Source organism: Octopus bimaculoides, chromosome 3 (assembly GCF_046866305.1).
Source record: "Octopus bimaculoides isolate indiv1 chromosome 3, ASM4686630v1, whole genome shotgun sequence".
Lineage (NCBI taxonomy): Eukaryota > Metazoa > Mollusca > Cephalopoda > Octopoda > Octopodidae > Octopus > Octopus bimaculoides.
In genome coordinates this window covers 3,715,773-3,733,241 of record NC_142930.1, presented here as the reverse complement: position 1 = coordinate 3,733,241, position 17,469 = coordinate 3,715,773, and the positions used below count along the sequence as shown (strand labels likewise).

The 17,469-nt window shown below is 37.4% G+C and overlaps 1 protein-coding gene across 1 annotated transcript in view; it reads right to left on the bottom strand.

Annotated features, from left to right (window-relative positions):
* The window catches only part of LOC106875233 (uncharacterized), a 201,723-nt gene that overhangs the window by 71,231 nt on the left and 113,023 nt on the right, over positions 1 to 17,469 (bottom strand). Inside the window, exon 5 of the mRNA XM_089348486.1 lies at positions 5,677 to 5,791. Within this exon, the coding sequence (XP_089204612.1) occupies positions 5,677 to 5,791 (115 nt within the window). The remainder of the gene's footprint in view (positions 1 to 5,676; positions 5,792 to 17,469) is intronic.

Below are 17,469 nucleotides of genomic sequence, written 5' to 3'. Positions count from 1 at the left end.
AACACAAGTGACAGATATTATTCAAGTTTCTTCTATATCTTTGCCCTTTGGAATCTGATTCCGAAGAAATGGTTTTGAGAACTAGCAAATGTCTTTTAAGTCCAGATTTTTTTGTCTTACAAGTTTTTTGACATATGACACAAGTCGTGAGAGGTGGCTGGGTATTTCGATTTTCATGTTACTTCATATGATTCAGATATCCTGCTTTTGACAACAGAACATGGTCACATGTGCTGCACATTAGGACTGAACCTGAAACCACAGGATTGGAAAGCAAACTTCCTGTTACACAGCCATGCCCCTCCCTATTAACAATAATGTTACCATATTCCTGATGAAATGCACTGACTTTGTTTCAAATAATTTTGAAAATAATGAGGCACTCCGTTGGTTATGACGACGAGGGTTTCAGTTGATCCGATCAACAGAACAGCATGCTTGGGAAATTAATGTGTAAGTGGCTGAGCACTCCACAGATACGTGTACCTTTAACGTAGTTTTCGGGGAGATTCAGCATGACACAGAGTGTGACAAGACTGGCTCCTTTGAAATACAGGTACAACAGAAACAAGAAGAAAGATTGAGAGAAAGTTGTGGTGAAAGAGTACAGCAGGGTTCGCCACCATCCTCTGCCAGAGCCCTTTGGAGTTTTAAGTGTTTTCGCTCAATAAACATTCACAACGCCCAGTCTAGGAATCGAAACTGCAATCCTACAACTGCAAGTCTGCTGCCCTAACCACTGAGCCATTGTGCCTCCACATTTTGAAAATAAAAAAGATGTTATTAAGGTAATATTGTTCTTATTAGGCTGGAACATAAATTAACATAGAATTTTGATGGAAGGTTTTAATTCTGACCGCTTTAAAACAGGAAGTTTACATCTTAGAACTAAAAATGGTCTCTGAAGAGTTGGCATCAAAATATTTAACTGATAATGTCTACAAGAAATAAACAGATAGCGAGAACAAAGCAACACAATACCAGTCATTTTTGTTTTTTCCAATTTGTGTTGATGCTTGCCGAGGCCTAAGATGTACCTGGTGATAGAGGTTCAATTTCTAGTATGTTTGCCAATATTTTTTTTTTTAGTTTCTTTTAGTAAATATCAATAATTTATTTTTTATCTGTAAAAATGTATTTCATTAAAAGACGAATGTGCGTGTCAGTCTGTATGTTTGTATTTGTTTGTAGTTTTATGTGTGTGTATGAATGTATTACAGTTTTATTGCTGTGAAATTTCTGATATTAATATTTAATATTGGTGGCACCGTTCTGTTAACTACGGAATAAGGCGATCACTGTTGTAGAATATGTTAGTGTGTGATTAAACGTCTGCTGAAGATGTTACTATTATCATTCAATGAATAATGATTAATTTTAATAAGAATAATGATTATTTCTTTTCATATCATCAATAATTTAATAAGTCTGTCATGAGACAGGAAATCAGTGAATCTGAGAAGTAATCAATTACAAAAGTCATCATCATCATCGTCATCGTCATCGTCATCGTCATCATCATCATCATCATCATCATCATCATCATCGTCGTCGTCGTCGTCATCGTCATTATCATCATCATCGTCATCGTCATCGTTGTCATCATCACCATCATCATCGTCGTCATCGTCATCATCATCATTATCATCGTCGTCGACGTCGTCGTCATCGTCATCATCATTATCATCGTCGTCGTTGTCGTCGTCATCGTCATCATCATCATCATCATTATCGTCATCGTCGTTATCATCATCATCATCATCACCATCAACATCATCATCACCAAGACCATCATCATCATCATCATCATCATCATCATCATTGTCATCGTCATCATTGTCATCATCATCATCATCATTATCAATTAAAATCTGTTTTCCATGCTGCCATGGTCCTTGACAGTCTGGCAGAGGGGCTGGTGAGGCCAGGAGTCACATCAGGCTCCAGTTGTCTGGCTTGGCTTGGTTTATACAGAGTGGACAGAATGCTTTCTTCATGGCACCAACACAAAGGCATTTATATTCATGGCACCAGCATGAGTGTTCTATATGCTGAACCAGTACGAGTGCTTTTTACTTGGCTCCAGCCCAGGTGTTTTCATCAATAATAAAAATAAGAATCAAACAAGAAAATTGCAGCCAAGCTCGGTCTGCATGATAGTGGTGTCAGACGTGGCATTCAGACAATCATAGAACTGGTTAGACATTTGCCTTGCATTTTTAATCTTCCATTTTATTTTGACATACGCATTGCGTTTTTATATTTTTCTTCCATTTTACCAATCTACTCTGCACGTGCAAATTGCCTCTTCATATGTTTCTTTCTGTTTCCTACTCAAAACTGTTTATATGTCACAACCATCACAACCATCTCACAAACTGGCATTTGTGAAGAGTGCTTTGCACCCTGATGTGAAGAAAAGAAATTAATCAACATTTATTGCATTTCTATATTTAAGAGATGAGGAATTAAGTATATTATTTACATTTGACATAGTGGTTAAGAGCACGGGCTACTAACCCCAACATTCTGAGTTCGATTCCAGACAGTGACCTTAATAATAATAAGAATAATAATCATAATAATGTAATAACGAATTGAACTCGGAATCTTGGGGTTAGAAGCCTGAGCTCTTAACCACTAAGCCATATGCCCATGGGCAATTATGGAGTGAATTTTTAGGGCTTATAAACCTAATACTTTCTTATCCTTCCAAGTTTGATTCCAGGCAGTGACCTAAATAATAATAATAATAATAATAATAATAATAATAATAATAATAATGATGATAATGATGATGATAATAATAACATCACAGTCTAAGGAAGATTAACCGAGAAGATAGCTTTCGTGTGCGGCAGATGCACAGGGGCAATAAACACCACAGATGCTCAGAAAACAGATTCCATCACACTCCAGGGGGAGAAACTAGAAGTAGTTGATAGCTTCTGCTACCTAGGTGACCAAGTTAGCAGTGGGGGATGGGATGCTCTGAGAGTGTTACCACTAGAATAAGAATAGCCTGGACAAAGTTTAGAAAGCTTCTACCCGTACAGGTGACAAAGGGCCTCTTGCTCAGAGTGAAAGGTAGATTGTACGATGCATGTGTGTAAACTGCTATGCTTCATGACAGTGAAATGTTGGACATAAGAAGCATCGGATGTGGCGTGCAAGAGAGACATTTGCGCTGGTATGGTCAAGTATTACGGATGGATGAGGAGAACTGTGTGAATCCGGGGTAGAGGGAGACCCAGGAAGACATGGGATGAGGTGGTGAAGCTTGACCTTTGAACGTTGGGCCTCACAGAGGCAATGACGAAAGACCGAGACCTCTGGAGATATGCTGTGACTGCGAAGACCCGGCAAATAAAGTGAAGACCTGCAATAAAGTGAGTTCACGGGTGTATCCTACACCAGTTTTGCATAACCAGCCCCAGCCCATTCAAAAGTACCTTGGATCGTAGGGTGACCTGCTGTGCTTGAGGAGACCTATTGAGTCAAGTACATCAACATGAAAATGAAAATCAAATGGAAATTGCAGTTGTGATACCCATGCCGATGGCATTTAAAAGAGCACCCACTACACACTCGGAGTGGTTGGCATTAGGAAGGGCATCCAGCTGCAGAAACACTGCCAGATAAGATTGGAGCCTGGTGCAGCCATCTGGTTCGCCAGTCCTCAGTCAAATCGTTCAACCCATGCTAGCATGTATATATATATATATATATATAGCAATGAGAAAATGGAGGAGAATATGCGGTATTCATCGACTTGCAGACAATGTATTCTGTTGATTAATCTGTTTGTTTTATAAGTAAATTGACAAAAACCCCAATATACAGATACTTATGACATACCATGTCATATTAACAATTAAGGTTAAAAATATAAAGGACATTTAGCAATTGGAGAAAGGACAGAAACTTATAGCTGTTTCGGCCTAGCGTTGACATGCCCAATTGTATCTCTATAGCTCCTGTACGCCAGAGTAATTAGTAGATGAAAATGATGTAATGGGGTACATGCATGATTCGCTAGGCCTCTTCAGAGATTTACAAAATTCAATACAAATATAAAATAAGAATAAAGTAAAAATAAAGAAATAAAAAATGAAAATATAAAAATATAAGGCACATAAAAAAGCCTACAAACAGTATATAAAACCATATAAATAGTTATAAACACGCCAATATACATGCCTGTGCCTGTATACATAACCATACGTAGATATCTATGGATACAAAAGCATAGATAGATGAGTACACATGTGTATCCAGATGCACATACACAGATGGCTGTACATGCACACCAAAATTGTCAACAGTCACTGTCACCACATGTGAGGGGGAGGGGCATACACATATATATCTATCCCCTGACATATACGTACATACATACATATATGTATACATAAATATTCCCATACATACATGATCCCTGGCATGAACGTTATTCGTTGCATTTGGAAAGCTGTTTATATGTTAAAATTTGTTGGGTGCGTGTGTGTCAGTTCTGGTGGATGGGTCTATGTAGAAGCTATATATATATATATATATATATATATATATATATATATATATATATGTATATATATATATATATATATACATATATATATATATATATATATATATATATATATATATATATATATATATATATATATATATATATATATATATATATGTATATATATATATATATATATATATATATATATATATATACATATATATATATATATATATATATATATATATACACACATATATATATATACATATTCATATATGCATATATATATATATATATATATATATATATATATATATATATATATGCACACAGATATAAACAAATTTATGCAACAGTAAAACGTATTGAATAACATCTTGACGTAAAAACAAACATTAATGTCCATACATCATGTATATAGATATACATATATATTTAGATGTGTGTCTGTGTGCATGTGTGTGTATATATATATACACACACACAAGCGCTCTAATATATACACACATACACTTATGTATACACACACTCATATATATATATATATATGTATAGCTACTATATGTAAAAATTGTGTTTGTGTATATGTGTGTATCTATCTATATGTGTGTGCATATATATATCATCATTTAGCGTCCACCTAAACAATGACGACGATGATGATACATATATATATACACACACACGCACACACATATAGATATATACATATATACATTTATATGTAATGATAGATGTGTGTGTGTGTTTGTGTGTGTGTGTGTGCATAACTGACACCCACCACGATATCATTATTAACCTCTTTTTCTTGATCACTATATTTCATAATTTTTGTGATGCTCATTACTAACATCATCATCATCATCCTCATCATCAACACCACTACCCCTGCCACCGCCACTCCACCACCGCCACCCCACCACCCACCATCACCACCACCACCACCATCATTATCATCATTTTTTTTCCCTCTCTTATTCAATAACCACATTTCCATTTTTCCCTACCTTTGCACTTTTATTAATATTCCCTCCACAGCCAACATCGCCAAGTGATTTGCTGGCCACGAACACAATGCCTATTGTTAAACCACTGAATCGATTGCCAAACTTTAGAGCAAAATATGTCTTCATGTAAGGGGCTTTTCAACATAACAATACCTTTTGACGAGATTGTATCTTGTATCCAAATTCACTTCTGGTAAAATTTGTTGGCACCATGATTGCAAAATTTTCCTGCCAGCACTTACACTGTTATGCTGTGCAAAATCACTTCCTGCAAATATAATTCAGAAATAAGAAAAATATATTACAGCATTGAAATAGGTTTTGTGTTGGTGTGATGATGGGAAGCTGTTTAAATTTAGCATGAAAGAAAATAATAGTGAGGTTGAAGTATTGAGACACTGACTAAATAATCATGAATACAAGCTAGCTTTATCTCTTGTTGTCTTCTTGTATCATTGGGGATTATAAAAAAACGGATTATTATATCCCTGGGGATTATACATAAGTCTGCTTGTTTCAGATTTTCTTTTCTAGTGGTAGACATCGGATATATTGGTAATTCGTTGTGGGTTGGTTTGCTATAAAGAGGGGTGTCAAGTTCTGGTGGCTTGAAGAAAATGTAAATTATTTGCATGTGCAAACTCCATCTCAGTTATACGAACAGCAGAAAAATAAACGTGAGCAATAGATTAAATACAGAGGTATTTGCATGTGTGTGTGTGTACATACATGTAAAACATGGAAAAACTTTCCAGAAGTTTAGCATTATAAGTCCATAAGCACACGTATCGATATGAAACTATAGGTATGGGCAAACATATATATATATATATATATATATGGAAGAAAACGTAAAGAATTGCACATGCACTGGTGCAAATGCTTGCATGTAGACACATATACATGTGCACCTGCCCTGTTGGTTTTGTTGTATTTCCAATGAAGGTGTCTTGGAGCTGAGAAACTAATTCTATGTTGGTAAGAAATCCAGAAATGAATCTAAATGATTATATAAATACTTAAACACTCATTCATACATATTCTCACTCCTGTACACACTCATTCATGTATACACATACATACATACACCCATATGTACACACATACATACATATATGCATGCATACAGGCATACATACATACATACATACGCAAAAGAGAAAGTTAATCCGAAGACTTCAGATCCAATCCCTGACTGAAACTGCAAAAAATCTGTAAAACTTTCTAGAAGTTTATCATTACATAAGAGCATGTCTAGATATGTAACGATATGCATGAGAATACATCCATAAAACATACAAATCTGCACATACATACATGCATACATACATACATGCATACATACATACATACATGCATGCATACATAATTTTAAATGAAAGAGGCCATGCGTACATACATGTAAAAAAAAATTTGTAAAACCTTCTGAAACTTAACCTGTAAGTCCACATGCACATGTATAGACATGGAACTAGATGTGAGTATTCATGCATAAAACATACAGATCTGCACACATGCATTGCAGTGATGCCAAACACCTGCACATATACACACATGCATGCACATCTGCCCTGTTGATGTTTTTGAAATTCCATTGAAGGAGTCTTAGATCTAAGTTAGAAAATAACCATTTCTCCATTGGCGAAATATCAAGAAATAAAACTAAACAACAGCATTCCTATATATTTATACAGATGATCGATGAGTGCAGTCACATGTTTGGCATAGCAGACTATTCTTTGAATACACAATGGATACCATCTTAAGTGTGTTAATGCAACAAGTATCAGCCTGGTTAAATAAATGGTTAGTCTTCCGATAATATTCAGCAGAGAAACTTTTTATTCAAAATCGTGTGGATATTCATCCTTAACATGGATTTACCAAGCAGGCATCTGCTATGAACATCTTGATGAGAAGTGAATTGACAACCATGAACGCTTTTATTGAGAAAGGTATATAAAATTCTTTAGGTTGTAGCTACAACAGAAAGAATCGTTAGCTATAAAATACATTTTTCTTGCATTAATGAAGCCAGTAATGAGCTACTTAATTGCTATAAAATGGCAAAAGAAGATTCCTTTGTTAGGGTTTTGAAAAGAATGAAATGATGCTGGAGAAGGCTGCATCCAGAACTAAAATATTTTATGACAAAAGGAAAGTCGGTTATGATAATTTTTCTTGATAAATATTTTTAATGCAAAAGTTGTAAATACTGTACAAAAAAACCCCTCAAAGTTATTCTCCTAAATAAGACATGCCTTGAATAACAATCCTGGCCCTCACTGCTGTACTATGCTGTCTCACTCAGTCTGGTTGACATTGGTGCTTTACCATTTTGTAAGCAAGCTTGATGTTCACAATAAGTTGTCTGTCAACCCTAATGGAAACAACAACAACAACAGCAAAAGAGAGACAACAAGATGGAAGAGAAAAGTGTATAAACATTTAAAGTGAAATCTTTCAAGAGAAGATCCCTGCATTTTTATTCCCCACTCCCATCCACCCATCATTGCAAACCACTGCATCTGTCTTGTCGTCACTGTCATTATCATGTAATTCTTCTATTTGTTTCAGTCATTTGACTGCGGCCGTGCTGGAGCACCGCCTTTTTAGTTGAACAAATCGACCCTAGGACTTATTCATTGTCAGCCTAGTACTTATTCTATCGGTAACTTTTTGCTGAACTGCTAAGTTACGGGGGAACTAAACACACCAACATCTATTGTCAAGTGATGGTGGGGGGACAAACACAGACTCACAAACATATACATACATACATACATATATATATATATATACATCATTTACATTATTTACATTATTTATATTTGACGGATATTTGTCCCCATCTTGTTTGTTGTTAACACAATGTTTCAGCTGATATACCCTCCAGCCTTCGTCAGGTGTCTTGGGGAAATTTCGAACCTAAGTTCTCATTCCTAAGGTATTTTTCGATGATATTATTATTATTATTATTATTATTATTATTATTATTATTATTATTATTATTATTTATTCAGGTCACTGCCTGGCATCAAACTCGGAATCTTGGAGTTAGTAACCAGTACGCCATATGCCCACGAACACATGGCGTAGTGGTTAAGAGCATGGGCTACTGACCCAAGATTCTGAGTTCAATTCCAAGCAGTGACTTTAAAAATTATAATAATAATAATAATAATAATAATAACAATGAAAGATACCTTAGGAATGAGAACCCAGGTTCAAAATTTCCGCAAGACACTTGATGAAGGCTGGAGGGTATATATATATATATATATATATATATATATATACATGTATGTATGTATTTGTGTGTCTGTGTTTGTCCCCCCACACCATTGCTTGACAACCGATGTTGGTGTGTTTATGTCCCTGTAATAGTACTAGGTTTACAAAGAATAACTGCTGGGCTTGATTTGTTTGACTAAAGGCAGTGCTCCCACATGGCCACAGTCAAATGACTGAAACAAGTAAAAGAATAAAGGAATATACACATCATCATCATCATCATTTAACATCCGCTTTCCATGCTGGCATGGGTTGGATGGTTTGACTGAGGACTGGCAAGCCAGAAGGCTGCACGAGGGCCAGTCAGGTGGTACTGGCATTGGCTATGCTCAAATGGTGCTTTTTATGTGCCAACTGCACAGGAGCCAGTCTGGTGGCACTGGCAACGACCACTCTCAAATGGTGCTTTTTTTACGTACCACCAGCACGGGAGCCCTTCCTAACATACCAACCCCTTTACAGAGTGTGTTGGGTGCTCTTAGTTGGCACTGCATCGGCACTTTTACATGCATAAACACACACATACACACACACATATACATCCAAACATATACACACATCATTATTAAGAACAGCTGCCCTAAAAAATGATTTAGAGCATTATCTTTATGCCACATTACTTTTCTTTGATGCCGTGGTGGACTTGAGTCATGAAAGAAGAACTTATAACATAGTGCCATCTTCACTTGTTGTCCTATCTTCTGCTAAGTGCAGTGCACAATGGTCACAGCATGCTTTCAAACACATGATAATTTACTCAGCAGCCAAGTCTACCTTGGTTACATCATGTGTGCATGTAGCTAATTTATGCTTCCATTTAATCTCGAACTGAAGTTATCTCATGGAGAGATTATTGTCTACAGTTCAGTTGCTTTGCAAAACTGAAATATTGATAATAAACATCTTAAATTGAATAACCATTAGCTAATTAATTAATTAAAATGTTTTTAAATATCACACATTAAATATTAAATAGAGTCAATTGGTTGACGCTTTTAATTAACAAATGTAGATTTCAATGGCTGATTAACCGTACTGAGTAGTCAAATTAAACTGAAAGTTGTGGCGTGCAAACATTTAACCAAGAAATTTTAGTGAAATGTCACAGAGAGATAAACAGGAATTATGTCATCATTTTGGCTCATTGAGAACTTATTTACAGTTAGCTGCGGTCCTTTATATCACTAAGTAATGGTTGTTTTATCACAGAATGTCATTAACACTTTTGATGCCAATCCATTTGGGAACCCCTCCCTTCCCTGGTTTCATGACAAACTTCTTGGTTTAGAGTAATTAAATGTAAGTCTTTCATTAAGATTTCATGTTAATTTATGCTCCAAGAATCAGCTTGATAAACATGAAGTTATTCTTTTATTCCTTTATCAGTTTCAGCTTGAGAGCTGTGGCCATGCTGGGGCACCACCCTTAGCTTTGCTACACTTTTATTACTTGTAAAACTCCTCTGATATGTGGAATATGATAGCTGAGGGAGTTTTAAGTTGCTGCCCTCATACACATTTCGTGCCACGAGGTAGGTTCATCCGAAACTCTTGACTGGAGGAGATCCAGTTCTGTTTTGAAGACAACTACACAAACCTCATGTGGGTCTCTCAGGTTTTTTGGGACAAAGGACTGAGATGCCTGGTGTCTCACTGTACTCAAGAAGACACATACTCTGCAGTAGAGGTGTTAAGACAGGCCCCTCTAGTAGTCCCACATGTATTCTCTGATCTATCCCCATTCAAAGAAAGAACCAAAGATACAAAGGCATGTATTCCAGTCTTCAATAAAATCAAATATTGTATTTCCATTTTTGGTAATTGTTGTAACTCAGGGGAGCCATGTTTAAAATTAAAACTGTGCTGAAATTTAAAATCTTAGCCATTGGGAAAAACTACAAAAAGATTCTTTCAAAGTGGATGCACTGCAAAGGTACGCGAGTGAAAATAGCATTGGTTGTATTTAGAATCTCAAAATATCTTAGAAATACTATTTAAATGTGTGGCATATATATATATCGCTTGTCTGAAATGTGTTAGATAGCTCAAGATCCTTATCAAAAATAACAGCAGTCATTACACACACACATGCATGTATATGCACATATATATACACATGTACATTCGTACATACAGACACATGCATGAACACCCAGACATGCACATACATAAATTCATACATACTCATATATACATACACTCACTGATATACACACATGCAAATACACAACCCCCCCCCCCACACACACACACACACAAATAGGATCATGGTGTTTGCCTTTCTACAGAATTCAAATTAAATATTTATTAGAACTAAAAACAAAACAATAACAAAAAGACTGACTGACAAGAATTCCTGAATGGATAAACTTTCTTGGAGTCCCAGGGGAAGAGATCAAATAGAAATATTTTCTCAGACTAGACATTTTTGGAATAGGAAATGCAAACTTAATCTGTATTCTTTCTAAAAGATTTTGTCCTCATCAGAACTTGCTCCAAGCTGAAAACTTTATTAACACTACCATCAACTTAAATCCTGGTTGATTCTTTGAATAAAAACAGATCTCTTGGATTTTGGATTTTGGAGTGGCTTCTTGTGTTGCCATTTTTAGGTTAGCATCACACTTTAAAACGACTCTAGGAGATCAAATCTGTATTTAAAGCAACCCCGTGAACTGGGGTACACATTGCGAAAGTGTTCTGTCGCTGAAAGTACAAGGAATTTCTGGCAAGTTAGCATTCTTGACATACCATGAGCTTATTCAACAAAACATTACATACATACATACATACATACATATATACATACATACTTACGTGCACACACACACACACACACACACAAATACATACATACATAGATACAAAAATATGAACAAGAAAGGAAGGTGGTAGAGGCCTGGGATCAGTGCAGATGACTGTTGAATGCCGTATGGTATCACTCAAGTAGTGCCTGCTAAACAACAGCAGCAAAAATGAATATATTAATGCAGTCCTGAAAAGTAAAGGGAGACACATTGTACGAGTTGGCAGTGAACTCCTCAAGAATCACTCTCTTCTTGATGATGCCCTATACAGCCCCAAAACAGCTGGGCTCTCTTACCTCAGAGAAGACCTGGATGGAAAGCACTCAGCATACAAAAAAAGAAAGACTATGCATGGGTATGTTAACCGGAAGCTTGAAGAAAACAGTAAAATTGACACGAAGCTCAGCCTCTCTTGGACACAAGACCACTACATCACATCATGCTTTGAAGGCTATGCGTTTGCAATCCAAGAACAGGAGATTTCCACAAAGTACCTGGTGAACAAGAGAGACAGTGGTGCTTTTGCAATCCCAAGGTGCAATTGCATGTGTAGACTATGTCATGTTTCTGTGGAAGACATCATACATGTGATTAGCAGCTGTCCTAAAATGTCATCATGGTACTAGCTCCCTATGTGGCACAATGTTGTCGCTAAAACAATTTACAATACCATCTGCAAAAAAGACTGTCCTGAAATGAACTTAGAAAATCTCTTTGTTATGGAATACATTCATAAACACCAACTCAAGGAATACTGGTGGAATATTCCCATCAAAACTTCTGTCGAATGTAAACATATCAGGCACAGGTGTGGCTATGTGGTAAGAAGCTGGTTTCTCAGCCACATGGCTCTGGGTTCAGTCCCATTGCATGGCACTTTAGGCAAGTGGCATCGAAAGCCCTGTGAGAGGGTTTATTACATGGAAACTGAAAGAAGCCCATCATATATGTACATGTGAGTGTGTGTGTGTGTGTGTGTGTGTGTGCGTGTGTGCGTGTGTTTGTGTGTTTGTGTGTTTGTGTGTGTCCCCTACCCAACAGCTTGACAATTGGTGTTGGTGTGTTTCTGTTCCCATAACTTGGCAGCTCAGCAAAAGAGATCAATCGAAGAAGTAACAGGCTTAAGAAAAGAAAAATAAGTGCTGGGGTCGATTCAGTCAACTAAAATCTCTCAGGGCAGTGCTCCAGCATGGCCGCAGTCTTATGAGTGAAACAAGTAAAAAATAAAAGACGAAAGATAAAAAAAATAGAAGATATATTAATTAATTTGCTTGTTAGCATCGGTTTCTTGAGTACATCTATAATTATTTTCTTAGGAGTGGCTGCATTGCACCTTGGGCAAGTGTCTTCTACTATAGCCTCGGGCCGACCAAAGCCTCGTGAGTGGATTTGGTAGATGGAAACTGAAAGAAGCCCGTTGTGTATATATATGTGTGTGCATGTGTGTATGTGTGTGTGTGTGTGCGTGTGTGTGTGCGTGTGTGTGTGTGTGGGTGTGTGTGTGTGTGTGTGTGTGTGTGCCTGTGTTTGTTCCCCCCCACCCCACACTGATGCTGGTGTGTCTATGCCCGACAGAATAAGTAATAAGCTTACAAAGAATAAGTCCTGGGGTCGATTTGTTTGGCTAAAAGGCAGTGCTCCAGCATGACCGCAGTCAAATGACTAAAATAAGCGAAAGAATAAAAGAATAGATACACACCCTGTGATATGTATGAATTAATGATTTGGAATATGTTGAAGACTTCTCCTAAATTCCAATTCTATTGATATTTTGTGCCATTTCTTTTTTTGTCAAAATTATGTTATCTTTTGTGAGAATGAGTTGAGGTGATAATGTGCCTTAGGGTCTGTTGAGAGGAGTTGAAAGGGCCTGTTGTTCCCAAGTGGAATTGGTAGCTTAAATTACCAAAGGAATAACTGATTAGGCTTATTAGAATCCCTTTTGTGTGGCAGGCGTGATGAGGAGGAGGAAGCTGCATTAAGTATTTATTTAACAATAATCTTCTGTGAAAGAGAGAGAGAGAGGAGAAACAGGGAGGGATAGAGAGAGAGAGAGGAGAAACAGGGAGGGATAGAGAGAGAGAGAGGAGAAACAGGGAGGGATAGAGAGAGGGAGAGGAGAAACAGGGAGGGATAGAGAGAGAGAGAGGAGAAACAGGGAGGGATAGAGAGAGAGAGAGGAGAAACAGGGAGGGATAGAGAGAGAGAGAGGAGAAACAGGGAGGGATAGAGAGAGAGAGAGGAGAAACAGGGAGGGATAGAGAGAGAGAGAGGAGAAACAGGGAGGGATAGAGAGAGGGAGAGGAGAAACAGGGAGGGATAGAGAGAGAGAAATGTTCTGAAGATTTTCTATTAAGTTTAGGAACCAATCAAGAACAAAAGTAGGACGAGAAGAACAGATTAATGAGTGCAGAACATCATAGATTTTCTATGACTATTTTTTTTTCTAATCTTCTTTTTCTTCATTGCACTGCAATATAAAGTTTGATTTAGAGGTCACATGTTAGATACACACACACATATGCACGCACACACACACATATTGGTATTTTCAGTTGATAACTGATGAAGAATTAGGGTCCTTGTGTCTGTCCTACATGTACATTTGTAGTATTTAATGCATTTTTCATTTATGGTATAACAGAACACCACACATTCTGACCTTTGTTAATAGTAAGTTTATATATATATACATATATATATGTCAGTACTACTGACCTCGCCTGTGCTTGTGCCATGTAAAATGCACTAAGTCCCACTCTGCTGAGTGGTTGGTGGTAGGAAGGGCATCCAGCTGTAAAAACCCTTACCAAAAACAGTTACAGAAGTCTGGTGCAGGCTTCTGCCTGGCCATCTCCTGTCAAACTGTCCCACCCATGTCAGCATGATGATGTATGTATGTATGAATGTATATATATATATATATATATATATATATATATATAATAAAAAGTAACAACGAAAGACTGAGACCTCAATGTTAGACAAATAATGGATTGCTTATATATGTTATAACTTAGAACAAGCAGTAAAAGGTTGTCATTATGGTACTCAGAGTTTTGAATGCCGGAGCAAAGAGCTACAATGCATTCTCATTTGCAATGGCAACAGACGCTATGAAAAAAAAACTGTTAAATATAAGGGAAGTAACCCTAATAGGTGGGAAAAGGAAAAAGATAAAAAATGCACGCAACCATATTCTCACAATACATAGACATAAACCTCCTGTGTTGACAACGTCTACATATGCACACATTCACACAAACATGAGTACGTACATGCACATACACACATAAACATATATGTATGTACTTACTCATAAATACATACATATCCACACACACACACACACACATGTATATATATATATATATATATATATATCTACATATACGAACACAACCACATCCTCATACACACAGGTGCTTAGGTGCATACACGTAACATAATACATATATATTTTTAGACATTTATACGTATAAATATCTGTATATATATATACGCAGACATACATTCACACTCCCACACTCCAGGAAGGAACATCTGCATCTAAATGCTGGAATTCATTCTGATGTCTTTGAACAGTGCTCAATTCAGATGGTTTGTGGGAGGCTGGTGGAGATAGTGGTGAAACCCTGGCTGGAGAGGGTTGCTGTTTGAAGGCCATATGTGTGGCAGCAGGATTTGGCTTCTTGCCATACTTTCAGAAAGATTCAGAAGTGGTTGCTAGAGAATTTCTACAACTCCACCAGTGCCAATCCCCTCAATTGTAATCCATGGATTACAATGTGTGGGTTGTGGGTGAGAAAGATGCCTACTGCTCTGCCAATGTCAGGTCGCTCTTTAGCACTACTGGTTACATGTAACCCAGTAGAACCTGTCACATGGTTGGGTCGTCAGCGACTAAACTGGCAGCTCCATCAAGCTTGCTTGGTGAGGAGAAGGATTGTTGGACACCCCGTGGAACGAAAAATAAGACCTGTCAAAGGGCAGAAGAACTACAGTGTAGTCAACAGCCAATTCAACAAGTACCTTATCATGGTGAAGTGCCTGTGTGCTCCATTGACCCAGGGAGCTATGCTGGAGGAAGAGAACTCTTCAGGCAGGTCTTACTGGGCCAGACAGGTCGAAGGGTAGGAAACAGACAAAATCTTAACCATTAGAGGAGTAAACTTCAATGACAATAAATCGAAGCATCAGCAGCAGGACGTGGATTTAGCTATCGGCGGGACCTAACAGATCAGATTCATGGCTTTGAACGAACAGAATGTCATGCTGAAGATCTTGAATACAAAACAATGGATGAGACCCTAATATTCCTAGTTAGATGGAAACTTCAGGACCACATAGAACAGTGCCCTGTGACTCCTATAGTATGCACAACCAAAACCCCTATAAATCCATGCAGCACCAGGGTTAGAGCCCCTGACTCAGACATTCCAGATGTTTAAGCAAGTCGCATAAAGACTGATGAAGGTACTTTTTTAAATCCAACTGGAAGAGAAGAAGCTGCTAGTGGGATGGGAGGAGTCAAATTTTGGGGTCTCCTGAGGGACGACCAAGATAAATAGATAGATAGTCTGCCTGCAACACTAAAGATGAGTTGGTGGCCAAGATCAATAAGGTGTTTGAAGATCTTCCCAGAGAGGAATGTATGCACCAGGTCCTGGAGCCACCTTGAGGCCATGATGGGAGCTGGGGGCAGCTGCTTTCAGTAAATTGTTATCCCCCCCACCACCACCACCAGCCATAATCCAGTTGAAACGTTTTCATGATTTAAAATACTTTTATTTTTGGACGGAATATTGTGTTTCCTTTTCTTTTTATACAAACTGTTGAATTTAATCCAAACACACTGTACACATTTGTGTGTGCATGTATGTGTGTGTGTGTGTTTGTGCATATGTGTGTGCATGTGTGTATGTGCATGTGTATGTGTGTGTGTGTGTATGTCTTCTTGTCTTGGCATTGCCTAATAGTTGTAAACGAGTGTCACTGTTATACAAGCAGTGTCATTCATTTCCAATATTCTTCTGTGAAACATGTCAGCCACCTGGAAGTATGACCTTTCTTTGAAGCAGTTGTGGATTGGCCCCCAGAGACAATTTGCCTCTTTGAATTCTGTCCGACTCATGAAAGCATAGAAAAATGTGGATATTTAATTGATGATGATGATGACGGTGCTGTTGATGACGATGGTTTTTAATTGATGATGATGATGATAATGATGGTAATGATGATGATGATGATGATGGTGATGATGATGATAATGATGAAGATGATGGTGTTAATGAAGATGATGATGATGGTGTTGTCAATGATGATGGTGTTGTTGATGATAATGATGATGAAGATGATGAGGATGAGGATGATGGTGATGATAACGGTGATGATGTGATGGTGGTGATAATGATGATGATGATGATGATGATGATGATGGTGGTGATAATGATGATGATGATGATGATGATGATGGTGGTGATAATGATGATGATGATGATGATGGTGGTGTTAATGATTATGATGGTGATGATAATGACGATGGGGATAATGGTGACGGTGATAATGATGATGATGATGATGTGGGTGTTGATAATGGTGATGATAGATACAGCAATTACTGCTGATGTCAGTCTTTTTTTTCTCTCCCTCGCCTCCCTCTCCTCACTCCCCTTCCAGGTTGCTCTCCGTTGATAACTCTCTATTTCTTTCTGTGCAAACTGCTTCTTCTTTTTTTTTTTCTTTCTTTCCTCATGCCAAATGAAAACGTTTATAAATGTACATGCGTGCTCTTTATATATTCACCTCTTTGATTATAATGTCTGGCATAGCTTGCTTTTATTTCC